Source organism: Antechinus flavipes, chromosome 4 (assembly GCF_016432865.1).
Source record: "Antechinus flavipes isolate AdamAnt ecotype Samford, QLD, Australia chromosome 4, AdamAnt_v2, whole genome shotgun sequence".
Classification (NCBI taxonomy): Eukaryota; Metazoa; Chordata; class Mammalia; order Dasyuromorphia; family Dasyuridae; genus Antechinus; species Antechinus flavipes.
The window spans coordinates 443,322,133-443,347,058 of NC_067401.1; the positions used below are offsets into that span (position 1 = coordinate 443,322,133).

Genomic DNA, 24,926 nt, shown 5'->3' on the forward strand with positions numbered 1-24,926 from the left:
TGAAATTATGTAAAGATATTTCAGTTTAATTTTTTACAACCACTTAAGCATTAAAACTTTGCTTGATATAGTTATATTTACTTAAAGAACATGTTGATAGTTTTATCAACTAAAATTAGAGTTCAACTAAGGAATTTAGGAGATTTCTAACTTCTAACTCAATTATCCTTGAGTTGAAGCTCTGGAAAATGTATCAGCTGAAAAAGTTCAGTATATTCATTTCTTTCTCTATTTATTAATATAATAATAATACTTTAACGAATGGCAATGGAAAATTAAAGCAATGAGACATATTTATTTAGCAAACATTACATACCTACTTTGTGCAACACATTGGTAAGAGAGATACGAAAATAAATAAATGTAGTCTGTCCTCAGAGAACTTAGAATCTAAATAGTGTTGAGATGTACACAAATAGGTTGTGGATATCAAGACAAATATAAAACTTAAATATGTTGCAGGAATTCAAAGAAGCTAGGGATCCATGGGAGTTAGAGTAAACAAGAAAGCCTTTTTGGGAGAAGTGGGACTTTGCAAAAGAAAAATAATAAAAAAAAAGAAATTTGAAAAGTAAAGATGCCTAAAGATTGGAGATGGACAAATACCTTGACTTTGAGGGGAGAAGAGAAGGGAAAGAAAGGGTAAAGGAAGGTGAATTTTTCACTGTGAAACTAGGGAACTTGACTTTGGATCTTGACCAAATTCTAGAATACTTTATTAAAGTATTCTAACCCTTATTAAAGAGTTGCTGTGGGAGCATTTAGAAAAGGGCATGGTTTGTCAGTATCAGTGATCAGGGGTCCATCAAGAACAAATCATAAAAAAACTAATCTCATATCTTTTTTGATATGTTTACCAGAATGGCAGATCAGATCTGTGCTTCAGGCATAGTTTTCTTAGTGAGGCAGAGCTTCACAATATCCTTAAGGACAAAGTATAGAAATGCAAGTAGAGAAAGGCTAGATGATAGCTTAGTTAGATGAAATAAGGATTGTATGTAATGATAATTAAGGAATGAAAGCCAGGCAGGGCAATCTCAAGAAGAATATGTCCACAGAATATGTACATTATTTTTATTGTTTGAATATTTTATTAGATTTTTTCCATGTGACACAAAAGTAGAAGGGTCTACTAATATTTTGGAAGATAGAACCAAGTTCCTAAGTTTTTATTGGCTAAAGCAATGCTTTCAATCAAATGAAATTGAGTCAAAATTCATACTTAGGCGGAAAAAAAATCCAATATACAGGATGAGGAAAACATAGCTAGATAATAGTTCACATGAAGACTTGAGGAATCTAATGAACTGTAATAACTCAAACTGAGGAAGTTACATCTTTTAAGTTTTTTAGATGGATGATTTTATTTAATGTATTTCGCAAAGTGCAGTATATGATTAGCAATATTCATTAGTCATGATATCAGCACCAAGGTTGCTTTTTTAATTTAGTCTGGTAGATTGTTCCATTGACTTTCAATTCTCTGCATAGATTGTAATAAATTGGAGGGGTTTATTATTATTTAATTTTTTATACTACCATATACAAAATGCTTTTGTTTATTGAGTGTTTTGTATTAAAAGGTTGTAAAACATAGAGCTTTTAAGGCAGATATTATGGGGTTTGTTTGTTTTTTTTAAATCACCACCTTTAGTTAAAATGAAATGAGAATTTTACTAAGCAAAGCTCACAAATGTGCTGTTTGATATAACAGGAAACAGAATAGCAGTAGTGGTTTGAATAGCCTGCAAACAGGAAGTTTGATACTTGCATAGCTCTTAGTTTCGATGTTAGAAGTTATCGAGCTTCTTCTGGGCATTGTCTTTAGTATTAAAAAGTCTCATGTAGATGAATGGCAGCTAGGAGGGGGCTGCCTTGTAACCAGTGTACAGGGACTACCACCACTCTTCAAAAACTTGAAGATTTTGCTAGTAGATTGTTTCATAGACAGCCTAAGGGTACAGCTCATGATTTGAAAACAGATCTGGAAAATGAGAGCCTTCATTTCTCTGAATACACTGCCTTATGGGACAGATCAAGTAAGTCTTCCTCTAATAGCCTTCAATTTGCAGATAACTAACGATAAATAAGAGAAGTTGATGATTGAATTTGATCTAAAGAACAGCATGTTGTTAGAGCCTTTTTTTTTTTTTTTTTTTTTTTTTTTTTTGCCTTATAACCACTTAGTGCTTCATAAGAAGGGCATTTCGTGGGCTCAGGTTGAAACTACTCCCATATTATTTATTGTATTACTCAGTTTTGTTTTTCTTGATCAGCAGTAGATAGGCTTGTCTTCTGTTAGCTCTGGTAATTCTTTCTTTTCAGAGAGAAATGACTAAATTAAAAAATAATTTACTTTAAGTACTTAGAAGTGCTAAGCCACCACAATTTTGTGGAAATTGAATATGTTTTTAATTGAAGGATTCCTTTATAAGAATGACAATGTTTTCATTTGGATTGCAGTTTGTGAGTCATTTCAACATTATAAGCAGGATTCTAAAAAGTTAAAAGATTTATGTTATTGTTTTAATTAAAATTTTGCTTATGGAATTATGCATCTAATTGTTTTCCATAATTTTTCAATTGTTTTGTGTAATCTGTCATTTCTGTCTTATCAGACTAGAATTTTATAATAAAATGATAATAATTACTTTGATTCGTGTATCATATATTAATATTAAATTATTTAGATTATTTTTCTAAAATATGAAATCAAATGATCTTTGGGAACTTTGGCCTTTTGGTTAAAAAAAATGTAAAAATAGGAGCATCTCTTTTCAATTCCATCTTATTTTAGACTCTCCCCTATATTGTTTGATTAGCTGCTTTGATTGGATAGGAAATGAAGCTACTCTAGATTATCTTGTATCCTTTAATGGATTTACTAAATGATCATCAAATGTTACTTATTCAATGTTGAGTTTGTCTTTTAATGTTTATATCAGTTAAGGACATATGTCCTTCCTCTGACTTATTTACTGGCAAGATTATCCTGGGCAGCTCACTTAACCTTTCAATGGCCAGGGCAAATACCTAAAATGATAAATTTTAGAAAAGCTGTGAATCTCTATCACTAACTCATGAATTAAGAAGGAGAAAAGCTAAAATTTAAAAGAAAATGCTTCACCTGAATATACTAGATCTATTTAACTTCTCCTCTTTCATAGGTTGGTAGTGATGGTAGAAATATATGTATTTCATAAATGTTTTTACCTCTTGTCAGGATATTAAGAGATATAAAGGGGAAAATATACATAAGGTACATTTGTGGAAAGGTCATTCATTGTTTCAGTGAAAATGTTTCTATTATGTCTAGGTAGGCAACATTACATATATAATATTAGCTCTACTTTGTAGCAGAGGAAACTTCGATACAGTTTTAGAGTAAGTGAATGGTTCAGTTTATGCAATGAATTTATTAAGATCAATTAAAAGACTCCCTGTAACAGAATTTTCACCTGTATGACCTTGCTGTTGTCTACTGCTTCACTCTCTTAAATCATTTTAGACATAATTATTGTTCTCATAAAGGTCTGATAATTTAATAATCCTTTAATTGCTAGTATTTGCAGCAATTACTAGCTATTTAATTGGACATACATTTTTGATAAATACATTACTTTAGTAATAACTACAGAGATCTAGGAGTGGGATAATATCATGAGCAAAAAACTTCTACTTATTTGAAATGATAAACTGTTCAAATGGAATATGAATATAAATTGTTGCCTCATGAAAGAGATGCTGTCAACACAGCCTTAATTTAAATTTATAAGACTTCATAAAAAGAATCTTTTTGGTTATGAAAGCAAAAACCTAAAAGGTCTTAATATTCAAGAAGTCTGCATGACAAAATAAATAGACCTTATAGTTCAATAACAATGGAGTGTTTTATTAATTAAATAATCTCCTTATCTTTAGATGACTATTAAACATGCAGAAATAAAAATGTGTTAGGATGTGATCACAAAGAAAAGTATACTAATAATACTTAAAGTCATATATAAGATGTAATTATATCTTGATTATATATTAAAAGACAATATGAGGGAAAACTATTAAACAAATAAACTTAATTATTTAAAGACTATAAAAGTTCAATAGTAAAGTAGAAAAAATATTTAAATAGCCTTCTTTCATTTCTTTAAAAATGAGTGTTGGCTTATTAACATACTTAGAATATGCACTATTTGCATACAAGCTGCATTCTTAGATGTAGAAAGCATTTACTTGCATAACTTGTTTAACAAGGAAATAGAGTACCATGTACACTGATGATCATTTGATGAATATAATTGTTCTAAGATGCTATTTCAAGAAATTCACTAAGCAAAGAGACTAGCATGTATAGCATTAAACAAACGAGATCTGTGAGCTATTGAGTAAGTGTTGACTATAAGGTAGATTTAAAGTGCCATTCAATCAGACTTACCTCCATTATCTTTTGCTTCTAAAATGACAAGTCAGTCACATGATATAGATGGTCTTTGGAAATGGGTTTGCTGTTTTTGATTTACAAATATCTAGTAGCAGGAAGCTGATTGCTATGCAGTGATATAGATAAGGAAGGAAATGAACTCTTTATACTTTTTAATATGTCCCATACATCTGGCACCATATCAGAAGTTTCTTGTAGTCATTTTAACTTCTGCCCTTTCTAGAACATCACTAGAAACGTGGCATCCTTTTGGGCTCACCTCTGGATATATGGGATATCTTTATTTGCTCTGGCTCCTTCAAAAAAAGTCAGAGGAAAAGAGCTATTGCAGACCCTACAATTGAAATGACATAGTGATGTATTGGTCTGACTCTTTCTATGAAACCAACTCAAAAAATGCTATCTATTGTGGCACTTAATTTTTTTGCCACAAAAATATTGTGGCACTCTGTTCCATTTTGACCTTTAAAATTTAATTTAAAAATCACATTGAGTCTGCTTTTTTGCTCTATAAGTCTTACAATGAACCTCTGTCTCAAGAGACAGAGTTATAACCTCACTTGTGTACTGCCATTCCAGAACCATTGGATTCTTAAGTTAATTACTTGGTTTATTTATATATATTCATATATATACATATATATACATATATATGTATATATATGTTTTTTTTATTTGAAAATTTATTTGGGAAACCAGTTAGGCATACACATTCTGAAAAGTTTAAAGAACAATACATATAGAAATATATGATTGCTTACCAAAATGAGTTTACATGGATTTAGGACTATTTGTTTTCAGTAGGTAAGGAAATGAAAATATATAGAAAGTGGATGATTTGTCCGCAGTGATATAATTAGTAAATGGTAGGGCTGGAATTTGAAATCAAATTATTCAACAGCTTGACATTGTTCTTTCCAGAAGTATTCTGAGTAGTTTATATGATTTGCCAGCATCTCTGGCAAATGTGGAAAATATTTTATATGTTGTCAGATAACTATCAGTAGCCTCTGACTTTGTCATCTTGGTGAGCACTTGCTACAATAAAACTGGTTTTAAGGAACAAGATGTTTAGTGACACTTATAATAATGAATTTAGTAAAAGTTTAGAAATGTAAATACATCTTGTTTTAAAATGTGCATATATTTCATGTCACATTTTATGTCACTGTTTGAAGTAGTTTATCTTAGTAGACCTATGCAATGTAGCTCCCTTTCATGCTAGCCCATGAAAAATAAAAGCTATTGCCAGTCTGGGTAATAAGATTCATTGCAATAGTCACTGGCAACAGAATAGCATTTTAGTATCTATGAGATTGGCTGCTAGCAGTGAGATCTAAATGTAATTGAAGGATATTTAAAACAAGTCCTTGTTTTGTTTGGCCTTTGCCAGATTTAGAATGAAATAGAGAAATAAACACTGTATTTGAGGAAAACAGTAATTCATGATTAAATTTTTATGTCTTTGAGAGTTGTAAGAAGTGTTACAGCCAGATGAGCACTGAAAATGACATATGAGGGTACATTTAAAATCATCTAACACCAGAAACAGAGGAAAATCCTATATGCTTGGAATGATTAAAGCTTTAGAGCAACTACTCATTGGTTACAAGTGAACTGATAATTCTGGTCTAATGTTGCCATGGTAACAATTCATGCTAGGTATAACTGAGATTATCTTAAACATACTGGCATTTGAATATTTTTTTTCTCTGCCATTTTAAATTGCTATAGTGGTGGTGTATGCAGGAGTAGAAGATGACTAGATGAGAGCATAATAAACAAAACTAGTCATGCACATCTTGGATATTCTCTGGTATTAGTGGCATCTTGGATTGGTTAGTTGAGCTTTCCTTGTAGCATTCTTAAGGAAGAAAAACCTTTTTTTTTTTTTCCATTTCTGTATAGTACATTCCATTTCCAGTGAATGTGTTTACAGGATCAATGCTTCAACCTCTAGAGATTAGCATAACTCACAATACTGTTAGATGGTTATTATGAGCAATGTGTTTTGGAAAGGTTGTTTTCAGCATGAATGGTGAGTATATGATATCTGTTATTCTTCAGCTATTTGTTGAAGCATATTTAGATATGGAGGGAAAAAGCTCTCGTTTCCAGGGGGAGACTAAAGCCAGTAGTACTACATGAAATTAAACAGTATTTTGAGGCTTTTGTATTCATTCATTTAGAGAAACTAAATAAAAGTCTGTAAATATTGGAAAATATGAAGAACTCACTATTAGAAGCTAATGTTAATATATATCTAAGTTCCTCATTTTTCTTTCATAGGGATTTTTTATGTGCCATTTTAAGGTCTTCATATAAATAATCTTCTAAATCAATAAACAAAAGTCATGCAATTAGAAAAGATTTATTTTCTTGTCCCTGGCTCCTAAATATAATCAAGTTATTTTCATTGAATAATTTTGTGAATCCCAACATTTAAGATTTTCATTTGCTGTGATAAAAAAGCAAATTTACTAGCCAGCCTTGAGATAGAGTAGGTATAAAGACTTAGTTGGAATATTTGGAGACAGGGTGATATAGTTAAAAGGATGCTCTATTTGGACCCAAAGGACATGGCTTCAAATATTGTTTCTGTTACTTTCTACCTATATCACAATGAGTAAGTCATTTCTGTTCTTTGGACCTCTCATTTCTTATTTTTAAAATGAAGAGATTGATACTAAGTGACCATTAAGATCTCTTTTAACTCTATGCACAATCCTATGGATATTTCTAGCTTTGGTTAGAAGACAAATTGGGATTTAGATAAAATTGTTTCTCTAACTTATTTATTTAAAAATATTCAGAATAATCTTTAGAGAGAAATGACACACTTTTTAATGGGATAATTAATCTCCTATTTGATCTTACATCTTAAACTGTTTTAAATTCTTTTTTTGAATAATCTATTCCATAATAAAAATTGAGTACCAAACTATACATTTAAAAACCAAACTTATAATTTTAGAATAGCTATCCACATATGAGACACAGCATGATATAGTGAAAGGAGATTTGGACTTAGAGTCAAGAAGAGCTGAATTCAAGGCTAACTCATACTGGCTGTGTGTTTCTAGGCAAATATTTTAGCTTTCAGTGCCTCAGGCAAATCTCTAAGACTTACTATAATTTACAAATTGAGGTTTTATTGGTTCTCTATAATGACTGTTTAATTTCTGGTTAGATTTTGGAAGTAATATTCATTTGGCCTACAGAAGGGAGCTGTTTTTGAGGTAGTGTTATTATAGACTATGTTATTATTTGAGAAAAGGTGTTGCTCCTTTCCCTTCGTATAATTTCTCTTTGATCCACATCTAAGAAAAAACTACTTTTATCTTGTAAAGTCCTATCCAGTTTATTTCTCCATCTTTTCCATCACTCCATGTGAGTGAAAAAGGGTTAATGAGAAATGGAGAAATTAAAAAAAAACAAAATTTGATCATGGATTGGATATGGAAGGTGAAAAAAAAAAGGAATCTACAGGACTGGGAGGATAAACATAAAGGAAATTTAGAAGTTCCAAAATTAAGGCACAGCTCTATGTCATTCTCTTTTTCAAAAACTTCAGTTCTGTATTGTCTGGCATCATTGAACATTCACTAACTTGCATTTTATCTTTATTGAGATAAATGAGGAAGATGAAAGTCACTTTTGAAATGTTTTTTTTTTTTTTTAAAACACAATTCTTTAACAAGGACATCATATGAGGGATTAGGTGTTAATCTGCCTTACCATTTGGACACTAAAATATGCATTTATTGGAGAAAAGAGATTCACATTGTATATACTATAATAGTTACCTTCCAAAGAGTCAGACTTTCTGTTCCCATTTGACTATATTATCCTGTTTGTTAATATTACTGTTACCTTTTTGTTTTTTAATCTTGAGAAGTATTTTCCAATCAGTTACTTTTAAATACCTAAAACAATTATCTGCAAATGGCTAGTGCTTTTTAATCACTTTTTGGCATGACCCAGCAAAACAAAAAAAGAAAACACTTTAAATGAATTTATTAAAATTGAATACCCAAAACAAATTAAGAACTTGTTACTTTTATATAAATAATAAGCAATTTGGTCTCAAATTGATGTACCTTTGTGCATTTTTTAAAAATTCTTGCTGTAAATTCAAATATGAAAAATCAAAAGAAAAGTGTTTTCTCTGACTGCAGGCCTCTCTATTGTGTTTGCTGTTGTGGTCCTGTATTCTACTTGCTATTGCTTTCTACAATGTTCTGCTATCAATATTTATACTTGCAAACAACTTTTTGTTAAAAGTGATTTAAAACAATAGAACAGCATCCACAGCTGTTACCCAGGGTGAATATTAATGAAATTAATAGATTTTTACTTGTAATGGTTATTTTGTCTTGTGTTAGTATGAAACATGTGACATCATCTTCAATTCTGTAGGGATAGTATCATTGATCTGCCATCAGGCTTGGAATTGTCAAAGTGATTTTCATAGACTGATACTCGAGAATAATTTTAAAAAAATTTATCATGGGCCCAATAGCAATGCTTGCTTTATATTTAGGAGTGAATCATTGTTTTGTGTAACATGTTTCTGAGATGCATGCTTTTAACAGTTATTATAGTAGCTATAGCTAATATTATTTCAAATCAGCATGATATACATTTAGTCCAAAAAAGACACATTTTATATGTTTTCAGTGAGAGACTTCCTGTCCAAGGCCAAGGAAGAATTCTTGAGGAAATGGGAAAATCCCACCCAGGTAAACAATCCTTAAAATTTTCTGTAACTTTAAAACCTCATAGAATGTAAAGCCCTGATTATTTTCTAGAGTGACAAATCAATTTTAAAACTGTGTTAATACAGCAATGACTTATGATATGGTTAAATGCTTAAAGTGAAAAGATACTGAATTTAAGTTTTCAATATGAATCTTGGGACATGGGACAAATGTAGATGTTACTTTTAAAATAAATTTTAAAGAAATTTAATTTTGCCAGCTTTCTATTATGCCATGTTGCTTCTTATAGTAGTCATAGTATAAATATTTTATAATTACTATTCTTGAGTACCAGTAATGTTAAGTACTATTGTCTAGAAGCATAAATGCTGTATAATTTAAAAAATGTAATTATTAGTAGTATCTGCCATCATACCAGTTGAATAAAAATTCCTTCATAAAAATATTTTTAGGGGTAGAAAGATTAAATTAAATAAGTATTTTTCCTAATTTATTCTCTTCTGGAATAGTGTCTTAGATAGTTTAGACATGGAACAAAATGTATACTAAATTTGAATTTTAAAAGATAAAATTAAGAATAACTTTTGAAATATTTTTAGTATAAATTTTTAATTCTTTAGATGACTAAAGAAGATAGAGATTTTAACTATAAAATGAATTTTGAAAAACTTTTTTTATAACATTGAACTTCAAATATTTAAGAAATCTTTCCACTAAAGAATATGTAATTCTAAATAATTATAGTAATTTTATTGAAAAAGTAATCCCTGCCAAGATTTGGGGGATATGACTTATAATTTAAAATACAGACATACCAATAATGGCAAACACTATTTAAACCATTATATAACTGAGAAATACTGTAGGAGGGAGGGAATACCTTGACTAGGAAAGAAATTTAAAAAGGAAGGCCTCACAGAAATGTTGGTTTTTAAGTGGATAAAATCCTACACTAGCCATTAAAGAACTAGAGTCAGAGAGACATAAAGTGACACAGAGACAACACAGTTGAAGAGAGAGACAGAAAAACGGACAGATAGACACACAGAGTATTCCTTTATTGGTACAACTGTAATAAATACTTCAACTGGTTTATGATGGCAGATTGACCAAAAATTAACCAGATTAAAGTTGAGAGAATGTAGTCTTGAATAAATTTTCTTATTAACATTTTAAATATGGAAAACTGAAGTTGAAATATAAATGGAAGCAATTTTTACCAAAAGAACCCTCAAGTCAGTGGTGTGATCTTTTTTTTCAGTTAAGAGAAGGAATTACAGAAAGAAACCTGCTAACTAACTGACTGCTCAGTCAAGGCTTCACATCACAGGGACAGTAAAGGTCCCCCTTCCTACTCTCAAATAATGTGATTCTGTGAGGATGTTCTGGTGGGCTTACTGTAATTCTCGGGTGTAGTTTTCAACTTTGAAAGTTCAGAAACTCAATTTTTGTCAGTTCACCCGAGGGTAATCAACCTCTAGAGCATCAATTCAAGTTAACCTTTTTAACAAAAAGTTGACTTGTAAACCCAAATGCCAATTTATAAATTTACAATGGGGGAAAGACTTCTAACCGGCAAATTTGGACCGGTTGCATAGAGGGGCCCACTCCTCTTCTGGTCACTAAGTTCCCCCAGGGGTGCCATGGAAAGAGTGCTAGATTAAGTCCCAGGGACACCTGAATTTGTATTTTTGGCTCTATCTCTTACTACTTATATGACTTTGGGCAAGTTAATTAACTTCTCTGTGCCTCAGTTTCCTCATCTATAAAATGAATAGATTGACATAAATGACCTCTGAGGTCCCTTCCAGCTCCAATTCTATGATCTTATGATGATCCTAAGAAACAAGTTATACAATTGGGAAATCATTTGCTTAGTAGAGAATCAAAGTGAAAGGATGATAATCTGAACTTCTCTGTCAAAGTTCCTTCTTCACTGGACAGAGATGGAGACACAATAGCAAATTCTTACTTTCAAATTCTCTTCTTTCAAGCTTCCTTTTCAAGCAACTAAAATGTTTATCCCTATAATACATTATCATGACAAAGATGCCAGTTTCAATATTGTAGCTTCTTCTTAGTTATATTTTCATAGGATGCTTTTGTTTGTAGGGATGTACCTAAAATTCTTGAGATTTGGGAAGGCCACCAGTCCTATCAATGATACTTTGAAGATCCATTTTTTAAAAATTCCTTGCATACATGACTTCTGTATATGGCAATACTATACATTTTGTGTTAAATCTTGATAGTTTCCCCTTTGGGGGTAGGAGATCATTTTTTTAACCTTATCCCCAAGATCTGTTAAAGTGATTGGAGAACATTAAGTAGCCAGGGATTTTTCTTTCAATCACTGGTATAGTTAGAACTGGGACAATTATAGCAGCTGAGAGACCAGGACCCCACCTTTGCTACCATTGGCAGTAACTATGATTAGAGCTATGGGGGAGCCAGAAATGAGAGAAAGAACTAGTACTGTAATGCTGCTGCTGCATGCAGAATTAGGTTGTTCTCTGGTGAAAAGAAACCAGTTGGCTATCCCGCCTTACCTGCCCCATTGCTATAGAAAGATGAATGAGTACTACTAGGAGAAATAGTTTTTTCAGACAGCCACACAGTGGGACAGGCACTCAGGGAATACACACTTTCACTATCTTGTAACCCAGTTTTCTCATACTAAAAATAAGAAATGCTTTCATAAAATCATAGCATTCTAGAGCTGTGGTTGGGACAAGATCAAATATAGCATTTTGTTTTAAAGATGAAGAAGCTGATTCCAAGTCTGTGCTCTTTTATGCACCCTAGTCTTTTCTGGAATCCTATCAAATCATACACTTTGATGCTTTGGTGGATGCTTGACCCCATCAATTTGAGCACTCCCTCCAGGGGTGCATATAAGAACATGTCCACAACTTCTCATCCTGTGCAATCCTTGTCTATTTCCTTCCATAAATCCTCCATAGAGGAATGGAATGGGCTGCCTCAGGAGGTGGTGGGGGCTCCTTCCTTGGAGGTCTGCAAGCAGAGGCTGGACGAGCGCTTGTCGGGTATGTCATAGTGGGGATTTCTTTCATGTATGGGTTGGACTAGATGGCCACTGAGGTCCCTTCCAACCCGTCAATTCCGTGATTCTATGATTCTGTGAGTCTACACGATGCCCTGAGTTCTTTCTTTGGTTATTTTAATATTTCATGGATACCAGTATAATCTTTGGGTTTTGGAGGTGATAGTTCACCATGCATACATGTCTCTGATGGTGGTTTTTTTTTTTTTTCCTGGCTTTATTTCTCATTTAAGTGAACACAGCAATATGTCACAGCCTACTTACCCTTGCCATGTGTCTTTCCATTGCCTCTTTGGGTCATATGCAATTTTTGGTTTTTTATTTTGTTTTCCTTCTCTAAGATCACAATCCTCTAGCCATATAGCATGATCAGGAGAATGTTATTTAAGAGATGAACCTTTGTGTCAGGAAACAGTTTAAGATCACTAAAGGTGCTACTCAGTTTCCCAAAGGTTATTCCCACCTGCTCTCCTACTATTTAATTCTGGATCCAGCTCATTATCCATCTGAGTTCCTATCCAAGATCAAAGAATCTCAGAGCTGGAAGGGACCTCGGAGATCATCAAGTGTAGCCCATATATGAAGAAAAAACCCCTCTACAGCATTCTGGATAGTGGTCACTCAACCTTTGCTTAAAGACCTCTTAAGGCAGCCTATCTTACTTTTGTATATTTCTACTTGCTAGAGTTTTTTTTTTTTCTTATCATAAGTCTTAATTTTGCTCTTTGCGATTTCCACCCACATTGCCCTTAGTTTTGTCCTTGGGGGCCAAACAGAAACAAGTCTTAGCTCCTCTTCTGCGTAATACCCCATCATTTGTAAATTCCATGTGCCTTGCATTGGTTAGGCACTTACAATTGTTGAATTGATTTGATAATAAACCCTACACTTTTATATATAGAATACTGCTGTTCTGGATGACTTTGAGAGAAAGAAAACTCTTGGAACTGGATCATTTGGACGTGTCATGCTTGTGAAACACAAGGCCACTGAGCAGTATTATGCTATGAAAATCCTTGATAAGCAGAAGGTTGGTGCATTCTGTCATGAGTTATCCGTAGTGTAAACTTGGGTTTTGAAAGCTTAGATTCTAAATGTATCTTTATATATGAAAATATATATATTACTGCTGATTTCCAATTTTTTGACATTATTTAAATGAAAATTTTTTGATGGTTTGTATATCTGTGGAAAAAAAACAGTTATTTTAATGATTTCATTTAAATATATTTTTGTTTCCCTTTTTAATACAAAATTTTGAATTTAGCATGGATTGTCTAATGTTAGTATCATCACCACATTAAACTTCCTTGGGACTTAAAACAGGGCATATCTAAAAGTGCTTTAAAGATATTTCATATTCTGAAATCAGTTCCTAGTCAAATACCTCACACCTCATGTGTTCAACTAAGGGAAAAACCCCAGAAATAGAGGCAACATTTCTTATTCCAAGTTCAAGATAAGCAGCTGAGAAAGAAGGAAATCTTTTATCTAACAATTACAATACCTCAGTCTGTGTATACTAAATAAAAGAGGTGTGAAATGAGGGCTTCTTGATTTAAGAGTATGCTCCAGTGGAACCCTCCTGCTCTAATAACCCATAGCTCTTTATCTCCCTAGCCAATCCAGGTCCATAATTTTGGAATTTGAAGTTGTCGTGAGAATTAGGATTATTTAGTCATGAACTGAAGCATCTCTTGAGCATCAAATTTTTGGTGCCAAAGCACCCCTGATGTGAATAACATTATTTTAGTTAAGATCACTGTATGAATACCTTGGTTCTTAGAACTCAGCAAGCTCTGTCAGAGAGGTAATGCTACATATTTTAGTACTGTGTCCTCCCAACACCCAGTTTAAGCAGAATGTTTTCTATGCCATTTCTTGTTTAGTAGTATTGGTTAAAAAAACAAATTCCTATTACAACATGAAAGCTTATAGATTGTTTGTGTGTATGGTTTTGTCTGCCAAAATAGTCAATTTAAGAAAAATGATGTTTAGATAAATGTTTCTTAATGTCAGTAATATGTTAAACTATATAGCTAATTTTACATTTATTTTTGGTTATAACAGCTCATGAATCCTCTGTTAAGGCAAGGAGGGATTGTGATTTGTATTTGTGGAGGGAATATCCTCAATGGAAAAATCCAGATCTTTAGAAGTACTAAAATATACTCTGTTTTAAAAAGGCAGGGAAATGTGGTTTGTTTTTTTTTTTTTTAAGCGTTTGAGAAGTTTTTTTCATTTAAAATTGTCAATGTATTTAAATCTTTTGGGGACATAAAGCAGAGGTGAAACTTGAGTAGTATGAAAAATGTGAAACAACCATGTTATGTGTGAAAAGTACATTTTTGTTCAATGTTGTCCTGTAAATGGAGACTACGATCTTATTGGTAAGCAATGTCTATTCTTTGGCAATGACTAGAATAGAATATTAGAATGCTAGATCTAAAAGGTATCTTATAGATCATATATAAGTCCAACAGTCTTGTATTTACAAAGGAGAATCTGAGGCTAAAAGATTCCAAGTGATTTGCCAGTAGCAGAGTGAGGACTAAATGCAGGTCACCAACTCTGAATCCAAATCCTTTTTCACTTTATTATACTACTTTAATCATTCAAGGAGCTATGAACTCAGTGGTGGGAATATTCTCCCCATTCATGAAGAATCCCCTCCAGAAACTACTTTTTTTCTGGATGGGTTAGGGGAAGGGGTCCGGAGTCATGATTTTATAAGTATGGGGAACTTCTGATGTGGAAATCCCCTCCAATGATGCAGATTGCAACTCACCTGAAGCTTATACTCAAAGAAAGTTGCTTGGGACACTGAGAGGTAAGTGATTTGTCCGTGATTACCCAGCTAGTATATATCAGAAGTAGTACTTAAATTCTGGTCCTTTACAGTAGATCAAGACCTCTGATACTGAGACACAATGCTAATTAATTGTTGCCAAAATTTACAAAAAGTCTCAGGCTACTCATAATGTTATGATTTCTTTGTTAAATTTGATTAAATTTTTTTCAGATTTATTTGTCAGTGTCATATAATCTCAGAGTTGAAATAGAACTCAGTTGAATCCTTAGTTCTGCTTCAAAATTCCACTTAAAGACCTCAGTGGCAAGAAAGTCATTACTTAACAAGGGACGCCATTCTGTTTTTTTGAAACTATAATTGTTAGGAAGTTTCTTTTTACAGAATCAAAATTTGGCTCCCTGTGACTTAAATGCCTTTGTCATTTCTCCAGGGTCCATCAGGACAGGCTCAATCCCTTTTATATATGACCACACTTCAAGTGTTTGAACAATATATCACAATTTCTTCCCTTTAGACTTTTCTTCCATAGGCTAAACATTTCCATTGAATCTTCTTGGAGAAAAGCAAGGTTCTTTCAGAGGCTTTGCTTTATTAATCAAGTCTATTTGTGAATTTGATGACTGAGGTCCTTCCTAATCCTCAAATTCTATGATTTGGTGAGTTCTCAAAATGATACTTGAGGACAGAAGAAGGAATCTTGAAATAAAAATGATAATAACTAGTGTTTTGAAAAGAGACGTTAGTTGTGATTCCTGAAAGAGAACTCTCTCAACTTAGCCGATGAGGAATATAATTTGATATCATCTGACCCTCATATAAAAACTAGTCTGTTTCATATTATATAGAATCGGGACAGAACAATACAAAAATAGTGATTTATTCTCATAAAAGATTTCAGATTGATATAGATGCTATTTCTTTTAGTCTTAATTTTTAATCTAGATTTGGATATATGTTTCATCTGGCTAAAGTTCAAATTGATTAAGTTGATAATTTGATGATATTGCTACTTTTTCCTTTTGGAAAAATTTATGGTAGTTCATTGTCAAGATTATTCAAAACATTTGAGCTGGTTTCCTTTTAAATGTCATTGGATATTGGTTGTTTTTTTCTTAATGTTAGTTTGTATTAGGCAAATGACTGGAAATTGGGGGATTTTAAAATCATTTTCCTAACTTTCATTAGATTACTGAAGAGATATACCTTTCTTTATATAATAGATGGGGTTTTCTAAAATATTGCATAAATGGAATTTTATTTTCAGTAAAACTGGGAACTCAATATATATAAGTAATTAATTCTTGTGGGGAATCCTTTTATAAACAGCTAGCAAGGTCCCCTTAAATTGAGGTATTTTGAAAATCTAGCCCTTCATATATTTGACTTTGTCATCTAGGAGGGTGACAATCTTATATTCCTTTAAGAGGGGAATAAATAATATAACAAATACTAGCCTGTTTGTGTCCAAAGAAAAAACTGTGTTTGTTTTTTAATTTGATCTGTGATTTCATTCATGTGGGGAAGTCCAATTAGGCATTTTTCTTTACCAATGTAGATCAGTACCTCTTCTGCAATTTTAAGAATTGCCTCAAGGCCCCAAGAAGTAAGTGACTTAACCTCTAGCCACATAGCTAATAGATATCAAAGTCTTCTTGATTCCAAGGTGAGGACCCTCTAACCAATAGGCTAAACTTAGACTTAAATTGATGTCATTTAGAATTTGTAGGCTTATATATTGAAAGGCCCTCTTTACATGTTCAGCTTGGTAATAACATATATATTTGCCTTTATGGTCCAAGGCAGAAAGCATAGTTTATAGGAGAAATCATAAATGAAAAAGCTCCTCTTTGGATGCTTCTCTTTTTGTTCAACAAATTCTGCCCACTGGGCACTTAGAGTAAACAGGATTTCTGTAGTTTTCTTATCCAAACACTCAGGGTGGAACCTTGTGTTAGCTGTCTTTGGCAGAATTCCAGTAACCCTCTGAAATAAAAAGAAACTGAATGACTTCAAGTCCATTAACCCAGGGGAAAGCCAAGTTCTAGTACCACAATCTTATGAATTTTGGCTTCTAAGAGTCATGAACATGAAGAATCCATTTATGGACAGTTGGCAATGTGTAGACTTGGCCATAATTACCATGGGGAATTTGCAAAGAGATTGAAAAAATTTCAGATTAACTGGAGACATGGAACACACACTCAAGTATTTTCATGTATATTCTGAGTCTCCACTAAAAATCCTATTCTGATGCTACTTCATACTGAGGAGTTGAAGTTGAGTTCCTAAATACATTGCCAGCAAATCACAAATTCCTCCAGCTTGAAATGTTTCTTAAATAATCAGGAATTATTCTTCAAGGATTAATCTAGCTACTGTCCAGCCTCAGTCCCTTACTGGCTAAGTGGTCTCAGGGCAAGAGGCACGTTTTCATTGCACTGTCGGCAACTCTGAGACATGTGCTAATCTACATTGGCAGAGAAAATTCTTCCCTGGGAGTTCCCTATACCAATATAATCACAGTTCTAGATCCCCAAGTCATTCTATCCAGGTCCCCTGCTGTATATCGGTAAAGATTGTAAATGAACGTGATTTGCTGTGCCTCTTGTTTGGGTTCACTGTGTGAGGTACCTTTGCATTCTGGTTTGGTTTTTGCTTCCTGGGCAGAAAGAGAAGACTCTGGTAGAGAATACTTGCACTAAACAAGGCAAATGTGCTCCACAAACACAGCAGGAAAAAGTAAGTTAGTTCATTCAAATTTTATTTAAGAATTAAGCTAGAGTATGTTCTTATGAATGTGCCATTTGAGAAGCTTGGAATCCTTACCTTGATATATTTGCTTAATAAATTTATATTTAACCTGAACTTTCCTGGCCAAGAAATGATGTCACTCAAAGTAGAATTCTAAAACACTAATAAGTTTTTGGTGTGTGTGTGCGTGTGTGTGCATGCTTATGTGTTTTTTGAGAGGGAGGGGGGAAAGTGGGAGGGCAAAAGGGAGGGATGGAGGCAAACAGAGAGAGGCTTTTCTGAAGGAGACCATTCCCAAGCATATGTGCTGTTTGACTAACATATGCACATATGTACATAATCTAATATATACCCTTGAAAGTTAAGAACTTCCCTAGCATGTGTCCAATAAATTGTCTTTGATCGTTTTGAAGGTTGTTTTTTTCTTTTTTGGGGGGAGATTTTTTATTTTGTTGTTGACTTCTGTTTTTTGCTTGTTTCGTTTTTCTTTTTTCTTTTTTAATTGTTGTTTGTTTGTTTGTTTTTATTTATTTCAGGAGTAGGGTCTGGTTCTGAGCAAAGGGTGCTGGATTTGGGAGCAGAGGACTCATACCTCAGCTCTGCTACAATAATACCCATGTGATGGGCAAGTCATTTAAATCACTGGGCCTCAGTTTTCTCATCTGTAAAATGAGGGGATTGGACTAGATGGATGATCTTTTAAGTTCCTTCCAGCTCTAAATCTTTGCTCCTATGATTTGATTCGTAAGGACTATTAGAATAAATGAATAAATGGAAAAATCTTTATTAAATATTTATTGTATGCCTAGTGCTGTGTTAAACACACTGGGAATCCAAATGGACAAAGCAAGATAATCTCTGCTCTCAAGAAATTCAGATTCTAATTGGGTGAAAGGGGGTCAGCTGCAGAGAAGACAGCAAACTCAGGGTTTGAAAGGGTAAATTGCTGGGTCAAATAACCTTGGGGATCTGGAGGACAGAGAATCAGGTCAGATACCCCAGAAAAGTAGAAAATCTAAAGATTTTTGTTATTCTGCTTGAGAAAGACGTGAAATTAAGGGTATGTTTTGTTTGTTTGTTTGTTTTCCTGTCATAATGTAAATTGATTCAATTCTGGACTGATTCATCACAGAATTTATTCATTGTAAAGAATTATTCCATTGTATTATTTTTACAGAGTAGATGATCAATTCATCAAAAAGGGAAATTTATGGTGAGGTTATAATTCTAATGTGCATGATCGATAGATATATATATATATATATGTATAGATATATATATAAAACAAGTGGGGTATTCTGAGATTGTCCCATTACCCTAAGAATATGCTTAAATAGAAAAATACTAATTACCTGGGAGGTTTAAGATGGAGAAGAAAAGATTTTTTGGGGGGGAGGGAGTGGATGTAGCTGTTTTCAAGTAGCTAAGGAATGTTATAAGGAAAAGAGATTAGATTTTTCCTTTTTGGCTAGAGAATAGAGCTAGAATTAATGGTAGAAGATATTGATAGCTAGAACTAGGCTTGATAGAAAGAAAAACATTCAAAGAATTAATTAGCTCAAAATGGGAATGGGTTTCTTTACCAGTTTTCTTCTCTAACGCAAAAACTGTAGGGAATTGTTGGGAAGGGACAGATGGCAAGAAAATACAGATTCAGCTGAATTGCAAAAATTTGTATCTGACCAGTGAGGCTTATCATTGCTTCAAAACTGGTTTATCTCTATTGGAGGAGACTTAGAATTAAAAGACCACACAGTCTTTTAGAGATTGATTCAAAAGCAAAATTTGCCATTTTATTAAAACTTCATCAAATCAGTCCTCACTAGATTAACTCTAACCTTAAATGTCAACTGCAGGGCTATCAATCTGGACACTCGCTCTCTTTCTATGATAGTTTCTTAAGTGGCCACTTCTATGAGCTCCACCATGCAAAATTATTTCCCTTGGCCTCTATTTCCTTATCTGTGAAATGAAGAGGTTGGACAAGATAGTCACTGAACAGTCTCTAAGACCTCTTCCAGATGTAATATTTTGTAGCATTTTTGCTCTTATCACATTTCAAGATATATTTTATTTATTTATGCACCAATGTTACTCTTCTTAGTGTTTGTAAGTTACTTGGAGGCAAGGGTAATTGCCATTTTCATCTTTGTATTCTGAGGATTTAATTTGGTGCCTTGCTATTAGTAAGTACCTGGTAATTGTTTGTTGAATTGGTGGAGTCTTCATTTATTTATCCTACTGGTAAAATAGCCAATGGGGTCAGAGAATGAGGCATATCATTATGGCCTCCTTATATTTCCTTTCCCTTCCAAATCCCATTTACTTTGGCTATATTTGCTATCTGCTAAGAGCTTTAGGGCCCAGGATGGTAGAGGGAATCAATACCCTCAGGAGGGCGAGTCTATGATGACACAATCATTCAGATGTCCAGGACCCATATCTGATAAGTGGAGTGTTCTGAGATTCTGCCCATTCTCCCTGGAATGTATTTGAGAGCCACAGATATAAAAATGGAAAATATAAAACCACTGAATTCAACAAACATTTTAGTACCTGTTGTATAAAGAGCACTGTATAACCCTGCTGTGAAAAGTCAATGGTGTTCATGCCTTCTTCTGAGCTTGCTTTCATGTGGAGGTATAACTCATAAGGTTCCCGTAACTCAAAATATTTCTTGATAAGTGCATGAGAGATTTGCAAAATGTAGTGATATGGTCAAAATATAGGGTATCCAGGAAAGCTTAAGGAGATATTATATTCCAGGTTGGTAGGAGATTAGAGTTAGAAGGAATGGCAAAAACCATCTAGTCCATATCTGAACCCAGAGTTTAGTATAGCAAATGCACAATAAATTGTGTTAAAATTTGGATTTATTAATAGGGCAAATAAAATATACCACTTCATGAGACACAGATTAGGATATTGTGGTCAATATGAAAGAAAGGATGTAGAACATGGAGTTACTCTGACACTTACTGGCTGTGTGACCAATAGGAAATTCATAAATACCCTAAGCCTATTTCCTCATCCTCAAAGTAGGGATAATAACAGCTGTAGTATCTACAGGGTTATGGAGTATATCAGGTAAAAGACTTTTATGTGAGATTTCTTAACCCTAAAAAGTCCATATAAATCTCAGCTATCTTTAGGATTATAATGAAATGTATATGCCATTAATATGATAGATATACATAAACTGATATATATATATTTTAATGTTATATGTATATACCATTATGAACATAATAATTTTTCTCTTATTCACCATTTTCTAGAAATATTATCCTTCTTTATAGGACTAGAATATGGTTCTACTATAAATTCTGTTGTTTTTTCTATTGGCTTGTGTACCAATAATAAAACATAATGCCATGATTTTAGAAGGAAAATTAATGTGATGTTAGATATCTAAAAAAAATTCAAAGATTTTTAGATGGAAGTGGAATGATTTATTCTATTCTTATTATCTCTATGTAACTTTAGCTATCTGTGTTTTATAAGGTTGGGTTTTATCTAATTTTTCAAAGGGGAGACCCTTTCATATGCCCTCTTCCATAGACATAAATATCTTAGACTATTTATAAAATGTTGTTCTCATGGTCAGTGTTGAATAGCTGTTTTTACTGACCAGAGAGATGTCACACAGCAAGGCAGTGACAGACTTGTGGTTCTTCACATTCTTTGGATTTCAAATTAATTGAGCCCTTGACAGAATTGTACTATTCCCTTTTGTTAAGGAAATATATCATTTAAAAAAATGACTCAAGAAAGGCACTCTATTCCCACCACGTTCTCCCGTAATAACCATAGAGCTAGATGTAATTGTTTCATGGATTTCTAGCAATGTTATTGTCATGGGAACAGCAAATTATTCCTTACCATAGGACCATAATTGTCATTCTATTGTGATTAGAAACTTACAAGTTGCTAGTTCAAAGATAGCCCTTTTTGTGACATTTTAGGGGACTATTAGATCAACTTTAAAATTTTCATTTCAGTTTTTTTTTTTTAATTTTTAAAGACCTTTTTTCTTTATTTCTAACCTAAATCCTCCTGAAGACAAATCTTAGTTCTTCTGGATCAATAATATTACAAAGATGACTTCTTTGTAATCTAACCATTCATACCCACTAAATACTGCTTCAGCCTTCTCTTTTTTATGCCTATACAATTCCAATTCCTTTCATATGTTTCCACATAAATTGGACAGTTACTCTTTCCACACCCTAATTGCCTGAAACCTTTGCAATTGTTTCTCTTATACCTACGTGGAGCCCAGAACCGAGCACAATTTGTAAATTACTTTTTATCTGTGTATGTCAGATGCCTAAAAATTCCCCAAGATAAGTGTTTGAAAAATATTTCTAAGGACCCAGACCTTTTCAGAGCCTTATAATAGCTAATTTTTTCTGCTGTTTCTCTGTCCTGGGTCTAATTTTTTTTTTATATTTAAAGTCAAATTCAGCACTCTTTAAATCTCTTATCAGGATGAAGCCTATCATGTCTGGCTCCATTTAATTTTTTTTTTTTGGAAGGGGTTTAGTGATAGGAAAAATAAGATGGAGTAAAAGGAATGGGAAGTGTATGCCACTTAAAATTCCAATTATTTTCTTGCATTTTCATTGTAATAAGAACTTTTTTTATGATTTCTACATGCTATATTCTTTATTCATACCAGTTCCATTTCTTCTCTAACAACACTAATATATTTGAAATTTATGTTGAACTTGGTTTTTTCCTCTGACTCCATGGTTGACTGGAAGCCTTTGACCAGTGTGGAGAACCATTTTCCAACTAATTATGCATGTATCTGACAGTGCCAGCTTTCTGGTTTATTTTCACTGAGTGTGCTTGCACGCTATTTGATTCTATTTAACAGACACTTATTAAATTCCTGCTGTATGCAGGGTACTGTGATAAAGACTGAAGAAATAACATTGTTTAAATAAATATAGCCCTTGCCTTCATGGAACAAGGAGATAAAACTCAAACAGATGAACATAATTTTCAACATTACATGATAAACACATTATAGGAAGATGAAATAAAGTGCTATAGGAGGTTCAAGGGGGAATGCTATTACTGGCAGGAGATAAAGAAGAGCTTCATGGAAAAGATGACATTTCACTTGGGTCCTGAAAGATTGGTAGGAATTTAATAGCAGAGAAAAGAGGGATACAAGGTAAATGAAGCTCAAAACAGCATGAGTAAAAAAGCTCAGCACAGATGACAGAAAGTGGTCTAGTTTAATAGAATGTAGCATGTATGGAGGAGAACAAAAGGAAGCTGGAAAAATTAAGATGTAACTAGATTGTGGAAGAGCTAGAGTGCCAGACAAGGACTTTGAACTTTCCTCACTAAGCAGATGAGGTAGCGATTTGGGAAGAAAGATAGGTTAATTTGAGATATGTTCAGTTTGAATTGCCAGCTGTTCATCTAGTTAATAGATAAATAGTCAAGAAAGACATTGGGTTGGAGATTATGATTTTAAGAATTATTTCCTTAGAGGAACTGGGAGGGTTTGTAGGTGAGTTAGGTAAATCCATAGGAGTGAATGAATGCCAGGGGAGAGAGAGAAGAACCAAAGAGGATGTAGAAGAATCCTGTAAGGACCCATAAAAAGGTTAAAAGGATGAAAAGCTAGTAAAGGAGACTAAGATGGAGAATTTAGAAAAATTAGGGAAGAGTAGGAAGAGAGAGTATGTAACAGAAGGAGTGATAGTATCTAATACTGCAGAGAAGTTAATTAGGATCAGAGCTGGAGTGGGGAGGGGGCATTAAGGATGCCATTGGAAATGTGAAAATACTATAACTGTTCCTATAAGAATATTCCTATAAGAATGTTCCAGTAAGCATGCAGGCCAAATAGCAAAGAATTAGCCAAGAGTGGGGTGGTAAAGCAGATGCAATATGGACAACTTTGAATCATTAAGCAATGATGGAGAGATAGATGAGAGAGTTAACTGGATGCAAAAATAGAATGCTCAAAGCAAGGCTTTCTTAGGATATTAGAGATCTTAACATTATTTGTAGACAATTAAGACAAAGAGATTGAAAATATTTAAGAGACAGAGGATGACTTCAGGAGCAAGGACGTGGGGAGAAGCTAGAGAGAATAGGAAAGCTTCAGTTTACTGTTAAGGATACCACTGTTTCTGTGGCAGAAGGAAGGAAGAATAAGTAGGTGATGAGTCTGACTAATTTAGACATGGAGGAAGAGTTAAGGCATTCCTGTTGGGAACACTATAAATGCAAGATGCTATTAAAAGAGCAATTTGCAAATCTCTAATTGATGAAAGAGATGGAAGTGGTGGTAGAGGGGGTTTCTAATGACTCTTGCCTTAACCACTCCCCTTTCTAGCTCTTTCCATATCCACCACCACTAAGAACTATACCTCCCACCCACTGCCAGTCACACCCTGGCAGATTGCCACTGAGCATAGAATAGGGCTTGAGAGTGAACACAAGATTTGCCAAGTCATGTAGGAAAGAATCACAAACCTTGCTAAAGTCAAAATAAATTATTTCCTTCCTCACTGTACCAAATCTATCAGGAGGAAGTTTAATTAATTCAATAAGACCTAGTCTTCATAAAGACATGACATTTTTTAGACAATCCTCTCTTTTATTCTGTATGGACAAATTGGTCTTTTTTTTTCCTTATTCTATATCTTCATGATATATATTAAATTGACAAATTATTCAATTTCCACCTCACCATTTTTCATTTATTTAAAAATAGAAACCATTTCAATTTTCAAATCACAACTGATTCTTTTTTTAATCTCCTGTGATCATTTGCTGTCTAATAATTTTGATTTAATTGGTGTTCTTGCTATGATGATAAAATTCTCAAGACTTCCATTAACCCAAGTTTAGCACTATGTGAAAAATCTTCCATTTAAAAATGATTCTATTTCTGCTATTCTGCACATTTGTTCTGAAAATGTTTACATTACACCTCCCTCAAAGGTTGTTAAGCTGAAGCAGATTGAGCATACCTTGAATGAGAAAAGGATCCTTCAGTCTGTGAATTTCCCTTTTCTGGTCAAGCTGGAATATGCTTTCAAGGTAAGTTTTGCTTAAGGTCAAAAAAAAAAAAAATACAAAATGCAAAATGTCAACCAGAAAAGAATA

At 33.2% G+C, this 24,926-nt stretch overlaps 1 protein-coding gene across 2 annotated transcripts in view; it reads left to right on the top strand.

The window, feature by feature from the left end:
* Positions 1–1,788: 1,788 nt before the first annotated feature.
* PRKACB (protein kinase cAMP-activated catalytic subunit beta) overlaps positions 1,789–24,926 on the top strand; it is a 32,684-nt gene continuing 9,546 nt past the window's right edge. The window contains exons 1-5 of one of the 2 annotated variants that reach the window (XM_051999185.1): positions 1,789–2,039; positions 9,119–9,180; positions 13,125–13,253; positions 17,703–17,774; positions 24,762–24,860. In XM_051999185.1, the coding sequence (XP_051855145.1) occupies positions 1,853–2,039; positions 9,119–9,180; positions 13,125–13,253; positions 17,703–17,774; positions 24,762–24,860 (549 nt within the window). In that variant the 5' untranslated portion in view covers positions 1,789–1,852. The remainder of the gene's footprint in view (positions 2,040–9,118; positions 9,181–13,124; positions 13,254–17,702; positions 17,775–24,761; positions 24,861–24,926) is intronic. The other variant, XM_051999186.1, reaches the window with a different exon arrangement.